Source organism: Toxotes jaculatrix, chromosome 4 (genome assembly GCF_017976425.1).
Source record: "Toxotes jaculatrix isolate fToxJac2 chromosome 4, fToxJac2.pri, whole genome shotgun sequence".
Classification (NCBI taxonomy): Eukaryota; Metazoa; Chordata; class Actinopteri; family Toxotidae; genus Toxotes; species Toxotes jaculatrix.
In genome coordinates this window covers 27,529,427-27,544,049 of record NC_054397.1, presented here as the reverse complement: position 1 = coordinate 27,544,049, position 14,623 = coordinate 27,529,427, and the positions used below count along the sequence as shown (strand labels likewise).

Sequence of the window (14,623 nt, the reverse complement as noted above, 5' to 3'; positions counted from 1 at the left end):
TTGGACCCCCCTTTTTGTGGTACTTTTTGTCAAGTTGAAGTTGGTGTTTACGGTTGTTAAGAGTGTACAGGGCTTGGAGTTTTAACCAGGGTCAGTTTTGACCGATCCTCAGCGGAGCAAGATAGAGACATGGGACCTTGTCCTACCCCCCCCATTTGTGTGCACCCCAAGTCCAACGGTACCACCCTTGAGTCTCTAGGACATAGGGTTCTGGAGTTATGAGCATTTGAAGTTCCCCCATATAAGTGAGTTGGGAGAGTGAAAATTGGGGTTTTTAATCAGGATCAGTTTTGACCAATCCTCAGCGGAGCAAGATAGAGACATGGGACCTTGTCCTACCCCCCCATTTGTGTGCACCCCGAGTCCAACGGTACCACCCTTGAGTCTATAGGACATAGGGTTCTTGAGTTATGAGCATTTGAAGTTCCCCCATATAAGTGAGTTGGGAGAGTGAAAATTTGGGGTTTTAACCAGGGTCAGTTTTGACCGATCCTCAGCGGAGCAAGATAGAGACATGGGACCTTGTCCTACCCCCCCATTTGTGTGCACCCCGAGTCCAACGGTACCACCCTTGAGTCTCTAGGACATAGGGTTCTGGAGTTATGAGCATTTGAAGTTCCCCCATATAAGTGAGTGGGGAGAGTGAAAATTTGCCCGTGAGAGGCCAAAAGTGTTCCCCCAGAAAGTGTTTAGGAACACATTTCAGAGCCCTACGAGTGGTTTGGACCCCCCTTTTTGTGGTACTTTTTGTCAAGTTGAAGTTGGTGTTTACGGTTGTTAAGAGTGTACAGGGCTTGGAGTTTTAACCAGGGTCAGTTTTGACCGATCCTCAGCGGAGCAAGATAGAGACATGGGACCTATTCCTACCCCCCCATTTGTGTGCACCCCGAGTCCAACGGTACCACCCTTGAGTCTCTAGGACATAGGATTCTGGAGTTATGAGCATTTGAAGTTCCCCCATATAAGTGAGTTGGGAGAGTGAAAATTGGGGTTTTTAATCAGGATCAGTTTTGACCGATCCTCAGCGGAGCAAGATAGAGACATGGGACCTTGTCCTACCCCCCCATTTGTGTGCACCCCGAGTCCAACGGTACCACCCTTGAGTCTCTAGGACATAGGGTTCTGGAGTTATGAGCATTTGAAGTTCCCCCATATAAGTGAGTTGGGAGAGTGAAAATTTGGGGTTTTAACCAGGGTCAGTTTTGACCGATCCTCAGCGGAGCAAGATAGAGACATGGGACCTTGTCCTACCCCCCCATTTGTGTGCACCCCGAGTCCAACGGTACCACCCTTGAGTCTCTAGGACATAGGGTTCTGGAGTTATGAGCATTTGAATTTCCCCCATATAAGTGAGTTGGGAGAGTGAAAATTTGGGGTTTTAATCAGGGTCAGGTTTGACCGATCCTCAGCGGAGCAAGATAGAGACATGGGACCTTGTCCTACCCCCCCATTTGTGTGCACCCCGAGTCCAACGGTACCACCCTTGAGTCTCTAGGACATAGGGTTCTGGAGTTATGAGCATTTGAAGTTCCCCCATATAAGTGAGTTGGGAGAGTGAAAATTGGGGTTTTTAATCAGGATCAGTTTTGACCGATCCTCAGCGGAGCAAGATAGAGACATGGGACCTTGTCCTACCCTCCCATTTGTGTGCACCCCGAGTCCAACGGTACCACCCTTGAGTCTCTAGGACATAGGGTTCTGGAGTTATGAGCATTTGAAGTTCCCCCATATAAGTGAGTTGGGAGAGTGAAAATTTGGGGTTTTAACCAGGGTCAGTTTTGACCGATCCTCAGCGGAGCAAGATAGAGACATGGGACCTTGTCTTACCCCCCCATTTGTGTGCACCCCGAGTCCAACGGTACCACCCTTGAGTCTCTAGGACATAGGGTTCTGGAGTTATGAGCATTTGAAGTTCCCCCATATAAGTGAGTTGGGAGAGTGAAAATTGGGGTTTTTAATCAGGATCAGTTTTGACCAATCCTCAGCGGAGCAAGATAGAGACATGGGACCTTGTCCTACCCCCCCATTTGTGTGCACCCCGAGTCCAACGGTACCACCCTTGAGTCTCTAGGACATAGGGTTCTGGAGTTATGAGCATTTGAAGTTCCCCCATATAAGTGAGTTGGGAGAGTGAAAATTTGGGGTTTTAACCAGGGTCAGTTTTGACCGATCCTCAGCGGAGCAAGATAGAGACATGGGACCTTGTCCTACCCCCCCATTTGTGTGCACCCCGAGTCCAACGGTACCACCCTTGAGTCTCTAGGACATAGGGTTCTGGAGTTATGAGCATTTGAAGTTCCCCCATATAAGTGAGTGGGGAGAGTGAAAATTTGCCCGTGAGAGGCCAAAAGTGTTCCCCCAGAAAGTGTTTAGGAACACATTTCAGAGCCCTACGAGTGGTTTGGACCCCCCTTTTTGTGGTACTTTTTGTCAAGTTGAAGTTGGTGTTTACGGTTGTTAAGAGTGTACAGGGCTTGGAGTTTTAACCAGGGTCAGTTTTGACCGAGCCTCAGCGGAGCAAGATAGAGACATGGGACCTTGTCCTACCCCCCCATTTGTGTGCACCCCGAGTCCAACGGTACCACCCTTGAGTCTCTAGGACATAGGGTTCTGGAGTTATGAGCATTTGAAGTTCCCCCATATAAGTGAGTTGGGAGAGTGAAAATTGGGGTTTTTAATCAGGATCAGTTTTGACTGATCCTCAGCGGAGCAAGATAGAGACATGGGACCTTGTCCTACCCCCCCATTTGTGTGCACCCCGAGTCCAACGGTACCACCCTTGAGTCTATAGGACATAGGGTTCTTGAGTTATGAGCATTTGAAGTTACCCCATATAAGTGAGTTGGGAGAGTGAAAATTTGCCCAAGTGTGAGAGGCCAAAAGTGTTCCCCCAGAAAGTGTTTAGGAACACATTTCAGAGCCCTACGAGTGGTTTGGACCCCCCTTTTTGTGGTACTTTTTGTCAAGTTGAAGTTGGTGTTTACGGTTGTTAAGAGTGTACAGGGCTTGGAGTTTTAACCAGGGTCAGTTTTGACCGATCCTCAGCGGAGCAAGATAGAGACATGGGACCTTGTCCTACCCCCCCATTTGTGTGCACCCCGAGTCCAACGGTACCACCCTTGAGTCTCTAGGACATAGGGTTCTGGAGTTATGAGCATTTGAAGTTCCCCCATATAAGTGAGTTGGGAGAGTGAAAATTGGGGTTTTTAATCAGGATCAGTTTTGACCGATCCTCAGCGGAGCAAGATAGAGATATGGGACCTTGTCCTACCCCCCCATTTGTGTGCACCCCGAGTCCAACGGTACCACCCTTGAGTCTCTAGGACATAGGGTTCTGGAGTCATGAGCATTTGAAGTTCCCCCATATAAGTGAGTTGGGAGAGTGAAAATTTGGGGTTTTAATCAGGGTCAGGTTTGACCGATCCTCAGCGGAGCAAGATAGAGATATGGGACCTTGTCCTACCCCCCCATTTGTGTGCACCCCGAGTCCAACGGTACCACCCTTGAGTCTCTAGGACATAGGGTTCTGGAGTTATGAGCATTTGAAGTTCCCCCATATAAGTGAGTTGGGAGAGTGAAAATTTGCCCAAGTGTGAGAGGCCAAAAGTGTTCCCCCAGAAAGTGTTTAGGAACACATTTCAGAGCCCTACGAGTGGTTTGGACCCCCCTTTTTGTGGTACTTTTTGTCAAGTTGAAGTTGGTGTTTACGGTTGTTAAGAGTGTACAGGGCTTGGAGTTTTAACCAGGGTCAGTTTTGACCAATCCTCAGCGGAGCAAGATAGAGACATGGGACCTTGTCCTACCCCCCCCCCCCCCCCCCCCCCCATTTGTGTGCACCCCGAGACAACGGCACCACCCTTGAGTCTCTAGGACTTAGGGTACCGGAGTTATGAGCATTTGAAGTTGCCCCATATAAGTGAGTTGGGAGAGTGAAAATTTTGGAATTTGCCGGTGTGAGAGGCCAAAAGTGTTACCACAGAAAGTATTTAAGAGCACGTTTCAGAGCCTTTGGAGTTTTAGCACCCCCCCTTTTGTGGTACTTTTTGTTAAGCTGAAGTTGGTGTTTAGGGTTGTTAAGAGTGTACAGGGCTTGGAGTTTTAACCAGAGCTGGGAGAGTGAAAATTTGGGGTTTTAACCAAGGTCAGTTTTGACCGATCAGTATGGGTCAGTATGGCCTCAAAAAACTCATACTTTAGTATGGCCTCAACATGTCATAAAAATGGTCATAGTATAGTAACCCTTCAAAATAGGCCAAAAAAATCAGACTTTACTATGGCCTCAAAATGTCATAAAAATGGTCATAGTATAGTAAGGCTTCAAAATAGTAAGAAAAAAGTCATAGTATAGTATGGCCTCAAAATGTCATAAAAATGGTCATAGTATAGTAAGGCTTCAAAATAGTCCAAAAAAAGTCATAGTATAGTATGGCCTCAAAATGTCATGAAAAAGGTCATAGTATAGTAAGGCTTCAAAATGGGCCAAAAAAATCACAGGATAGTATGGCCTCAAAATGTCATAAAAAAAGGTCATAGTATAGTAAGGCTTCAAAATGGGCCAAAAAAATCACAGGATAGTATGGCCTCAAAATGTCATGAAAAAGGTCATAGTATAGTAAGGCTTCAAAATGGGCCAAAAAAAAAATCACAGTATAGTATGGCCTCAAAATGTCATAAAAATGGTCATAGTATAGTAAGGCTTCAAAATAGGCCAAAAAAGTCATACTTTAGTATGGCCTCAAACTGTCATAAAAATGGTCATAGTATAGTAAGGCTTCAAAATATGCCAAAAAAAGTCATACTTTAGTATGGCCTCAAAATGTCATAAAAATGGTCATAGTGTTGTAAGGCTTCAAAATAGGCCAAAAAAGTCATACTTTACTATGGCATCAAAATGTGCCAAAAAACATCATAATATAGTAAGGCTTCAAAATAGGCCAAAAAAAGTCATACTTTAGTATGGCCTCAAAATGTCATAAAAATGATCATAGTATAGTAAGGCTTCAAAATAGTCCAAAAAAAGTCATAGTATAGTATGGCCTCAAAATGTCATGAAAAAGGTCATAGTATAGTAAGGCTTCAAAATGGGCCAAAAAAAATCACAGTATAGTATGGCCTCAAAATGTCATAAAAAAAGGTCATAGTTTAGTAAGGCTTCAAAATGGGCCAAAAAAATCACAGGATAGTATGGCCTGAAAATGTCATAAAAATGGTCATAGTATAGTAAGGCTTCAAAATAGGCTAAAAAAAAGTCATAGTAAAGTATGGCCTCAAAATGTCATAAAAATGGTCATAGCATAGTAACGCTTCAAAATAGACCAAAAAAAGAAATGGTCATAGTATAGTAAGGCTTCAAAATAGGCTAAAAAAAAGTCATAGTATAGTAAGGCCTCAAAATGTCATAAAAATGGTCATAGTATAGTAAGCAAGGGGGGAGTTGTAGGTTTCAGCAGTGAGAATCACTTCCGCGTTCCAAAAGCTGCAGTTCCTCGGCTGCCGCTGGGGGCTTGCTCCAGAAGTGAACAATTCTCCATTGACCTCCATGTTAAAATAGCCAACTTTACAGCCTAAAAAAACATATGTACAACCTGGTACATTTTTTGTTTTTGGTCTCTATTGATAGTTTCCACCTCCGTGAACACTTTGAGGGGGGTGAATTTTTTTGTACCACAACCGTTTTAGTGTTCTTTATGTTTATATTGGGGTGTGGTTACGTGTGTGAGTGACAGTTAGCTCTTTGCTAAAGCATCGGCTGGGCTAGGCCGCTACATCCAGAGGCCTCCAGCGGTTGACAGGGGCTGCAGTGTCCGTGTTTGTTTGCCAATGTTCGGATAGGTTTTTGTGACAATATGGCTTACTGTAGTGTAGACTGTACTAACCGACCGTCTAAGGAGTCTGTGTTGCAGTTTTTTTGGTAAGTAAATTTCTCACTATTTTACCTGGATGTATGCACTAATTAGTACCGGCATATTTTGCTGCTGGCTTATGACTTAATTGCCGATTTATGGTCGCTGCTGATACGGATAGAGGACCGGAGCGGATAATGTTAGGAACGCTGCTGTGGTGTGTTCCGTGCTCTCAGAGTCCGTTTATTGCGGGAATACTAGGCTACAGTTTTATTTCGTCTCATTTTTTGTTTAAAAAGTCCGACATTGCATGGACAGAGCAGCTCCGTCAGTCAGCGGCTGCTGTAACTGTAAGTGGATAGTGGGTGGAGGCAGCGGTGAAAACCGGTAAATATTGAATATTAAACATTTTAATATATTATTAGCATCATTATTTTTATTGTTATCATTACTAATGACAATAATACAGGAAGAACCGCTCCACTGATGATGCCATCTCATCAGTGGTCCACACAACCCTCACCCACCTGGAGAGCAGGAACTCATACGTCCGTCTGCTCTTCCTGGACTTCTCATCAGCCTTTAATACCATCATCCCACAGACCCTGGTACAGAAGCTCTCCCTCCTCGGTCTGAGTCCCACACTGGGGAACTGGGTCCTGGACTTTCTGACCAACAGAACGCAGACTGTCAGAATCCACAACACCATCTCCTCCTCCATCACACTGAGCACTGGCTCGCCACAGGGCTGTGTGCTGAGCCCCCTCCTGTTCACCCTGCTGACATATGACTGCTCGGCGAGACACCCCAGCTGTCATATAGTGAAGTTCGCGGACGACACAGCAGTAGTGGGACACATCACTGACAACGATGAGTCAGAGTACAGAGAGGAGGTGGAACATTTGGAGCAGTGGTGCAGAAACAACAACCTCTGCATCAATGTGAAAAAGACCAAGGAGATGGTGGTGGATTTCAGAAGAGACAGGCGCCCTCTCCCCCCCCTGCACATCGGAGGAGCAGCTGTGGAGGTGGTCTCCAGCTTCAGGTACCTGGGTGTACACATCACCGAGGACCTCACCTGGAACACCAACACATCTCATCTGGTCAGGAAGGCCCACCAGCGCCTCTACTTCCTCAGGAAGCTGCGGCGAGCTGGACTTGGAGGCTCAGTCCTGAGGAGCTTCTACCACTGTGCGGTGGAGAGTGTCCTCTGCACCTGCATCACTGTGTGGCATGGCAGCTGCACTGCTGCTGAGAGGTGGTAAAGGCTGCACAGAGGACTGTGGGGAACAGCCTGCCCACCACCTCAGACCTCTACACAGCACGATGCAGAGGGAGGGCCCTCCGCATCATGAAGGACTCCACCCACCCCTCACATAGTCTCTTCCAACCCCTCCCCTCAGGCAGGCGGCTGAGGAGCATCCGGAGCAGGACCACCAGGCTCAGGAACAGCTTCTTCCCTGAAGCTGTGAGACTGCTGAACTCTAGCCCTGCCCCGTAGACCCCCCCCCCCCCACACACACTGACAGCCTTGCACTACAACACTGTCCCACTGTCCCCCCTAAGTACAATACCTGGCCATTATAGGGCAACATGTTCTTATAGTGTAATACATGGACCCTTGCACTACCACTACTCCCTACTTGCACGAGTATTTATATTTTTTTTGCACATGCTAACTTCGGCCTCCTTACCTTATCTATTTTTATCTTATTTAATTGTTAGTTGTTAAATTTCACAATGTTTATATTCTCTGTTTATATTTCTCTAATGTCTATATTTATATTTCTCTAATGTTTATGGCTTAAAACTGGGACCTGAGTACCAATTTCGTACCATAACATGCAAATGTCCTGGTATGACAATAAAGTTCCTTGATCCTTGATCCTAATAATAATAACAATAATAATGTTTTTTACTTTTTAATATATTCTATCAATATGAAATAATAATGATTGTTTCACAGTTAAATAACAGGCTAGAAATAAATTTCCCCCCACAGCCCCACCAAACCCTGCAGCTCCATCTAAAACCTCTCTATCTGAAACAGTCTAAAGTTTAAAACAGCAGCAACATTATGATCTCTGTTGTTTGCTCTGTGTCGCGGTTACACGGGGTCGAGCTAGTCGGGGACTGTCGTGTGGTGGATGTAGCTGCCGCTTAGCTTGTTAGCCTAGCTGATTAGCTGATTAGCTGATTAGCCTTAGTCTAGCTCTGTTGCTCCGAGCTAAGTGGCCGGGTTCTCGTACACTCCCACTAAAATCCAAGATGGCGCAGCTCAAATGCCCGTGGTTTGGTCACAAAACCGACTCCCCGAAACCAATGGGTGCAAGGAGCGGTAAGTTTCTGCTTGAGAAAGCGACACATACAAAACATGTACGCTAAACATGTACACTAATGAAAGTGTAATACATTATTCCGCATACGGTGGGAAAAGGTAGCGTTCTCTTCTAGCCAGCTAACGTTACTAGCTAAGGAGATGAACGACTTAGCTACTTTTAGATGTCAGTTTTCCTGAAAAGCACCGGAAATACGGCAGTACTTTCTTCAAAATATGAATGGGGTGCGCGGTATTACACTGTTATTCGTATTGGAAGTCTCCCAGGGAAATGAATGGAAGTTATATCATGCTAATTTTGTTTTTAATTTAAATTTTACGGCTTTATTTTGACAATTGTGACCGGAAGTGGTACTGTTTCATCGTTCGTCTTGACTCCCTGCTGACAACTTCTCCTTCCCTCTTCAATGTATTTTAAAATGCTAATCCTTGTTCGTAAATCTGACAATGTTGTTATGCACGGGCCTTCGTTTTAGTACTCTTAAAGTTATTATGGAAGATTCGGCTTTAGATGTTTCAGCGAGCAGCATATTGTTTCAGTAAAATGTCACCTTTTATAAATGGGAGTTCAAGCGTCGTACGCGGACTGTACTTGCTTAAGAACATTGTAGGATTCCCGATAGAACGGAAAACGCCACCAAATCAAGTGCTTTTGGTACACGTTTTTCATCTAAGGAAATAGATCGTTTAAATAATTTGAAAAAGTGGAGCTTTTCATAGCGACTATTTTAGCTTACCACAACATGAAACCCAGAGGTGTAGTAAATAACATTAACATGGCTGCATTATATTCAGGTGAGCCAGTTCCCAGGCTCCCTTATTGTGAATGGTGGTTCACTCATGAACCATCATTATTAATGGTATTGACAACACTTTTCCTGCTATGGCAGGTTACAGTGTCAGTAGTATCACAAGGGAAAGACAAAAATGTAGCCATTGCTTATCACAATTATTATTATAACGTCAGGTTTGATTATACTGCATTTCTGCGACAGTACATAATAGATTTATTTGTTTCTCTTGTATGTAAGAGACTTTCCCAGCCTGTCACTATGATGTTCTTGTCCAACTCATGGCCAATATGAAAAATCATCTTTATTATGTTTGCCAAAGAAAAGCAAATCAACTTAAGATTCATTCTGTTTTTTTCCCCAGAACTCTCAGCTACATCACAAACCATTCATCAACAAGTGGATCTTGCTGAGTCAGTTGTCATGGAGCTGACTCAGGTGTGATGTGGCTCAAGTGTGGAAGCTCAGTTTAGAGTCTTATTCACAACAACTGAATAAACTCTAGTCATTGGAGAAGACCATGCGATGTGATTGAACACTGCAGAAAAGGTAGTAAGTAGACCAAGAGGTTTTTTTGTCAAACTACTTTTTCCATGAATGAACTTTTATCTGAACCTTTATGTTGATTTACAGCTGTCAAACAATTTATATTTAAAAATTTAGAACATAAACCTTAAATTCTAATATATGTTTAGTGTTAACATGAACATAATTTCAACACATCTCTCTTTATGTTTAGTTGTGTGGGTTCCCACTGATTGATGGAGTGGACAACATCACTATGTCTCACAGACTGACCAAGGAAGAGCTGGATGAACAGTTTGAGCTGTTCTTAAAAGAGGTACAGTCTGTACTGGTTACTGTGTTTCTGATCATGGATTATCATGTGATCACATAAGAGTTGTGTGAATTGCATGAGTGATATTAATCATTTGTCTGTACACAATAATATGCTTCAATTGAATGAGTGACCATGAAAGCATGTGCATGCATCTGTTCAGTCCACATCAACTCCAACTGTCCTACAAGTTAAAAGTACTGTAAGCCTTAAAAAAAGAATTATTAGCAGAACTTTACTTAAGATCACTGTTTGTCTGATAGCTGAGTTTCCAAATCTAAGCAGCAGCTGAGCAAAGCTGTGGAGCTGAGAGGACAGCAGCTAGCTATACTGTCTTCACCATGTTGGCAAATATCAGAGATGCCACAATAATGGTCTTTTCAAAGGACAGATATATAAGTGCTTAACATCAGAGATGAAGACAAAGGATTTCATTGTGTAAAAAGCATAGTCTTATCCTGAGGGCATCTCTCTGACTTAAACCTGATTCCCTGTCAGTCTGTTTCAGATGACTCGGTGGATTTGGGCGGCTCTGAGAAGCAGCCCTGTGCTAAAAGTGATGAGAAATCAGCCCTGAAACCAGCAGTGTCATGGTGGCAAGATGATGAACACAGTGATGGAGGAACAGGGAGAGGTAATAATGAGGAGAGGACTCTCTGTGATATAAAATCGATCACACTGGACATGTTAGCCTTTGGCACTTTTCATAATGAGGTTGTGTAAAGTCAGTGGCTACAGATGTGTCAGTGATTAAACTCTGCAGTCCAGGGAGGAAACTAAGAGGGATTTTGTGCATATGTTGCAGGATTTTACATCTGCAATTAAAGGGGCAAAGTGTAAGAACCAACAGGCCAACTGTCAAATTAATACTCCAAATAAATGGGGGGCAGCATATTACCAGAAAGCTGGGGTGTCCAACCCTACTGAAAGAAACAAGTTGATGGATAGCATGAATAAATCTAACCTCAGCTTTAACATGTTGCCAAACCTGCATGGATTAGGGGATAATGATTTCCACACAGGTTTACCTTGCAGTGTGTGAAACAGGTAGGTTGTTTTCTGTGGTTATTGTTAGAGTGACAATGACAGTTTTACACACAGTCAAAGAGAAAGGGACGGACAACATGGACAGGACAAACTGGACACTACAGTTAATCACTAAAACCTCTTGAGATACAAAGCGGTTATTATCAGATGAGAGGGGCCGGGGCTGGCTGCTTAGCTCGCTAACTTCATCTATTAGTTCATCTGCTTCATCTATTGCTGCTACTATCTGCAGCAAAATACATAGATATTTTTAACATAACATCAAAACTGTCTTAACATTCTCTTTATAATTTTGGTTAATTATTGTCTTCAGTGAAAAATAAAGGCCAAAGGCACACTAGGTAATATCTTGACAGAGAGAGAGACCAGCATTAGAATTCCTTTTTTTCTTGCTATAGATACAGTATGTACAGTTTGGATGCAGACATATTGTTATTCTTGTAGGATAACTAAATGTGTAATGTTTGCATCCCTATCTGAAATTAGTGTACTTGCTCTATTTTCTGCCAAAGTTAGAACTCACATGAGAGATTTCTTTACTTTTTTTTTTTCATTGTCTCTTTTCACTGGTTTGATGTGGACGGGATGTTGGAAGAATGTGATGATGATCATGTCCTTCTGTCCCCGAGACATTTAAATCACAATCTGATACTTCATCAGATCTTTTTAAATAGAGCGCACAGTCCCGACAAGAAGCTTAACTGAGTTTTTTAATAATTTAATAATTAATGATGTTTGTTTTACTGTGATTGTTGCTTATCCAGTCATGAATATTTAATATTATGGAGAATTAGTAAAAATGTGAAGCAGAGTTTTCAGGAGCTTTAATACAATACCATCTGTGTAGGTTAAAACATAGCGGAGTCTGAATGTACGCTTCAATATAAGATAGTTACTTGCTGCTGGCACCTTTTGGTTGTTTGTAACAAAAACATGTTGATAATTGTTAAGATGTTGACTTTTTTTCTAGCCTTTTGTTTCAACCTCAGAATGGGAACGATTAGTTGTTTTAGTTTGCTTCTTCTCTTCTACTTATATTTGGGTTACTTAAATGATGAGTAAACGGTCTATGTATCTGACACATTGAAATAGCACAGCTGTACTTTACCTCACACATCTTCTTTTTTACGAGCCTCTTAACTCAAATACTGAAGGTTCAGAAATGTAAAGTTTCGATTTAACTTTAGGGCTGTCACTAAGTTACACACAGAGTTAACATTAATCAGTGACAGCTGATGTGACGTACACCTGGTGATGTCATTTTAACCAGCTAAAGCTGAATGTTTTCTACACTGCTTTGCTAATGATAATAATGATAATGATAATAAAGTGGCTAATGCAGCGCGAAGCTGGATGTCATGAAGGAGGAGCTGCAAGGATCCTGAGTCAGTTGCTCAGGAAAACTCTCGTACAGTTATCTTCAGTTCAGTCAAAAACATCCACAGAAGTACCACAGAATTGGTAGTACAGCTCTTCCTGTGCCTTATTACGACTGCTACAACTGTGTGGTGCTCAGTTTTGTTGAATACTGACTATTGAAGCGCGCTGGGTGGCAGCATGGAGCCATTAGCTTTAGAATTAAAACAAGTGTCTTATTTTGTAGCCATCTCAACAGAAACGTGGACCCGACCTGTGTTGCATGATTTCTTGCATTGCACTGCTGCCACATGATTGGCTGATAGTTGTGTATTTGTAGTTGTTGATCATGTTGTATAACTACATGTCCTCATGTCCTCTAACAAAAACCTTTCTCTAGGACTGCTGGGTTCGGGGAAGTCCTTCAGAAAGTCTTTGAGGAAGTGTCACCCTATTCGCGAGGAGGATGAGGATCCAGGAGACGCTGGTTTGAAGGAAAAAGGGCTAGAAGCAGTTGTTCTCAGCAGCGTCAACACAGAGACGGAGGGTGAGACCACAGTGCATAGAAATATGATGCTGGATTGAGCAGCTTGCCTGCATGCTTCATATGAACTAGTGTGTGAGAGAAGAACTATTGTGTGTAAGAGCCTTACAACACGATTCCAAATAGCAAGTCATGGACGTACACAGCGGCCTTATGGGTCTCAGTCTCTCTGCTTGGTGTTCATATCCTGTTTGCACAGCAGACGTTGCACCTTCCATTCCTCATTTATCCTCATGCAGATTGTCAGTTTTTCAGTTCAGAACTATCACAGTTGTGTTTCCACTTGTGCTCTTGTGATATGTGTGTGTGTGCAGAATCAGTGATGGTACCAGCAGTGAACATGACCAGCATGGGCTTGGAAACTCTGGATGAAGAAGAAGAGAAAGCAAGTTTTTTTGCACGACTAGAAGCAGGAGCCTCATCAACTATAGATTACTCCAAACTGAACAGAGAGCTGAACAGAGAGTTCCACCATTGGTACTAACCTCAGGTATGGAAATGGCCTTGGTCTGTTATTACACCCACTAAGAGATAAATCTAGAGGAGTCAGGGTGACAATAACACAATGGAAGAAGTCAGCTGTTTTCCTATCATGCTTCATACTTGAGGCTTGATTATTCATTTTGAAGGTGACATTTGTTTCTGTATTCCTCTGTTCATTCCACCAGTGTTTTCTTGTTGCATCTTCATGTTGCCTGCTTTCACAATGTACAGTACACAGTTTCCTCTTTGAAGCTGATTAGCAGAATGAATGGCTTTATGCACCCATCAGGCCTGCTGTGCAATGTGCTTGTGGTATGAACAGGTTTGGTTATTGACCGATTATTATTAATTGTCAAGGATAATTATTGATATTCATAAAATTATTCATGGAGATTAATACTTATGGGGCACCACCCTGGTATCATGGAACCATAGGCAAACTATTAATGCAGTTTCAGGTCGGGTTCACCTATAAGTGTCAAAATCTAGGAGTTATTGAACAGTATCTAGAGCGGTAGAAGAGAAGATGGCTAACGACTTCATGTGAGTGAGAACATCGAGAGTGTGAGAGACAAATGTGGAGTAAACCCACTGTCTGAATCAAAGTGCTGCAGGTTCAGTGTTGGTTGTCAGTGACTGTTACAGCTTATAAGGAGCCGGTTAATGTGACATGTGTTTTCATCTAAATCTAGTGCTGCAGAATTGATGCCTTTGCTGATTCATTTAGCTTAAGACAAAAACTAAAATCATGAGTTGAATAGAACTGTCCACAGTTACCTAAAGTTTTTCTTTGCTTTGGGTAAATAACTCAATCTTTGAACAAGTTAAGCATATTTTATGAATGTCCTCTGTGAATTTACAATAGCTACACAAATGGAGCAATTAGTATGGTTAATGAGGTGCATGAATGTATTCATAAATCCTTTATAACCCTGTACCTTCTGTAGTTTTAATCCTGTTTGAATGATGCCTTGAATTAACTTTTTACAAGTTCATCAGCCCTTGGACAATGTGCTAAAAGTTTACATTGAAACTTCACTGGAATAGCATAGTTACAGACCCTGTGCTTGCTTATGGAGTATCTAATGTGGTGGCTGGTACTTTGCCCTGTCACTGTAATTTGATGAGGATGGATATCTTCCCCCAGGAAAGCTGAGGAAGCACCAGAGCAGAGTGATAGTGGTCAGCAGAAGGCTGGAGGGACAGAGACCGTTAGAACCTCCCCAGGTAAGAGCAGGGAACCACTGGGAAACCTTTTTTTTCACTCCTCGTCTCTCTGTGTGACTTAATCAGGTCGTTTCTCTCTCAGCTTTGACAGGCTCTCCACACTACAGTGACGATTTTGAGGATGAGGAGAAACAGCCAGAGGACGAGGTTTGTTGA

The 14,623-nt window shown here is 42.9% G+C and overlaps 1 protein-coding gene across 1 annotated transcript; it reads left to right on the top strand.

The window, feature by feature from the left end:
- Nucleotides 1–9,488: 9,488 nt before the first annotated feature.
- LOC121180332 (centrosomal protein of 162 kDa-like) lies at nt 9,489–14,623 on the top strand. Its single transcript, XM_041035649.1, has 7 exons — nt 9,489–9,521; nt 9,712–9,813; nt 10,309–10,444; nt 12,614–12,760; nt 13,072–13,234; nt 14,388–14,467; nt 14,550–14,623. The coding sequence occupies exons 2-7, from the start codon at nt 9,754–9,756 to the stop codon at nt 14,621–14,623; spliced, it is 660 nt and encodes a 219-aa protein (XP_040891583.1). The 5' UTR covers nt 9,489–9,521; nt 9,712–9,753.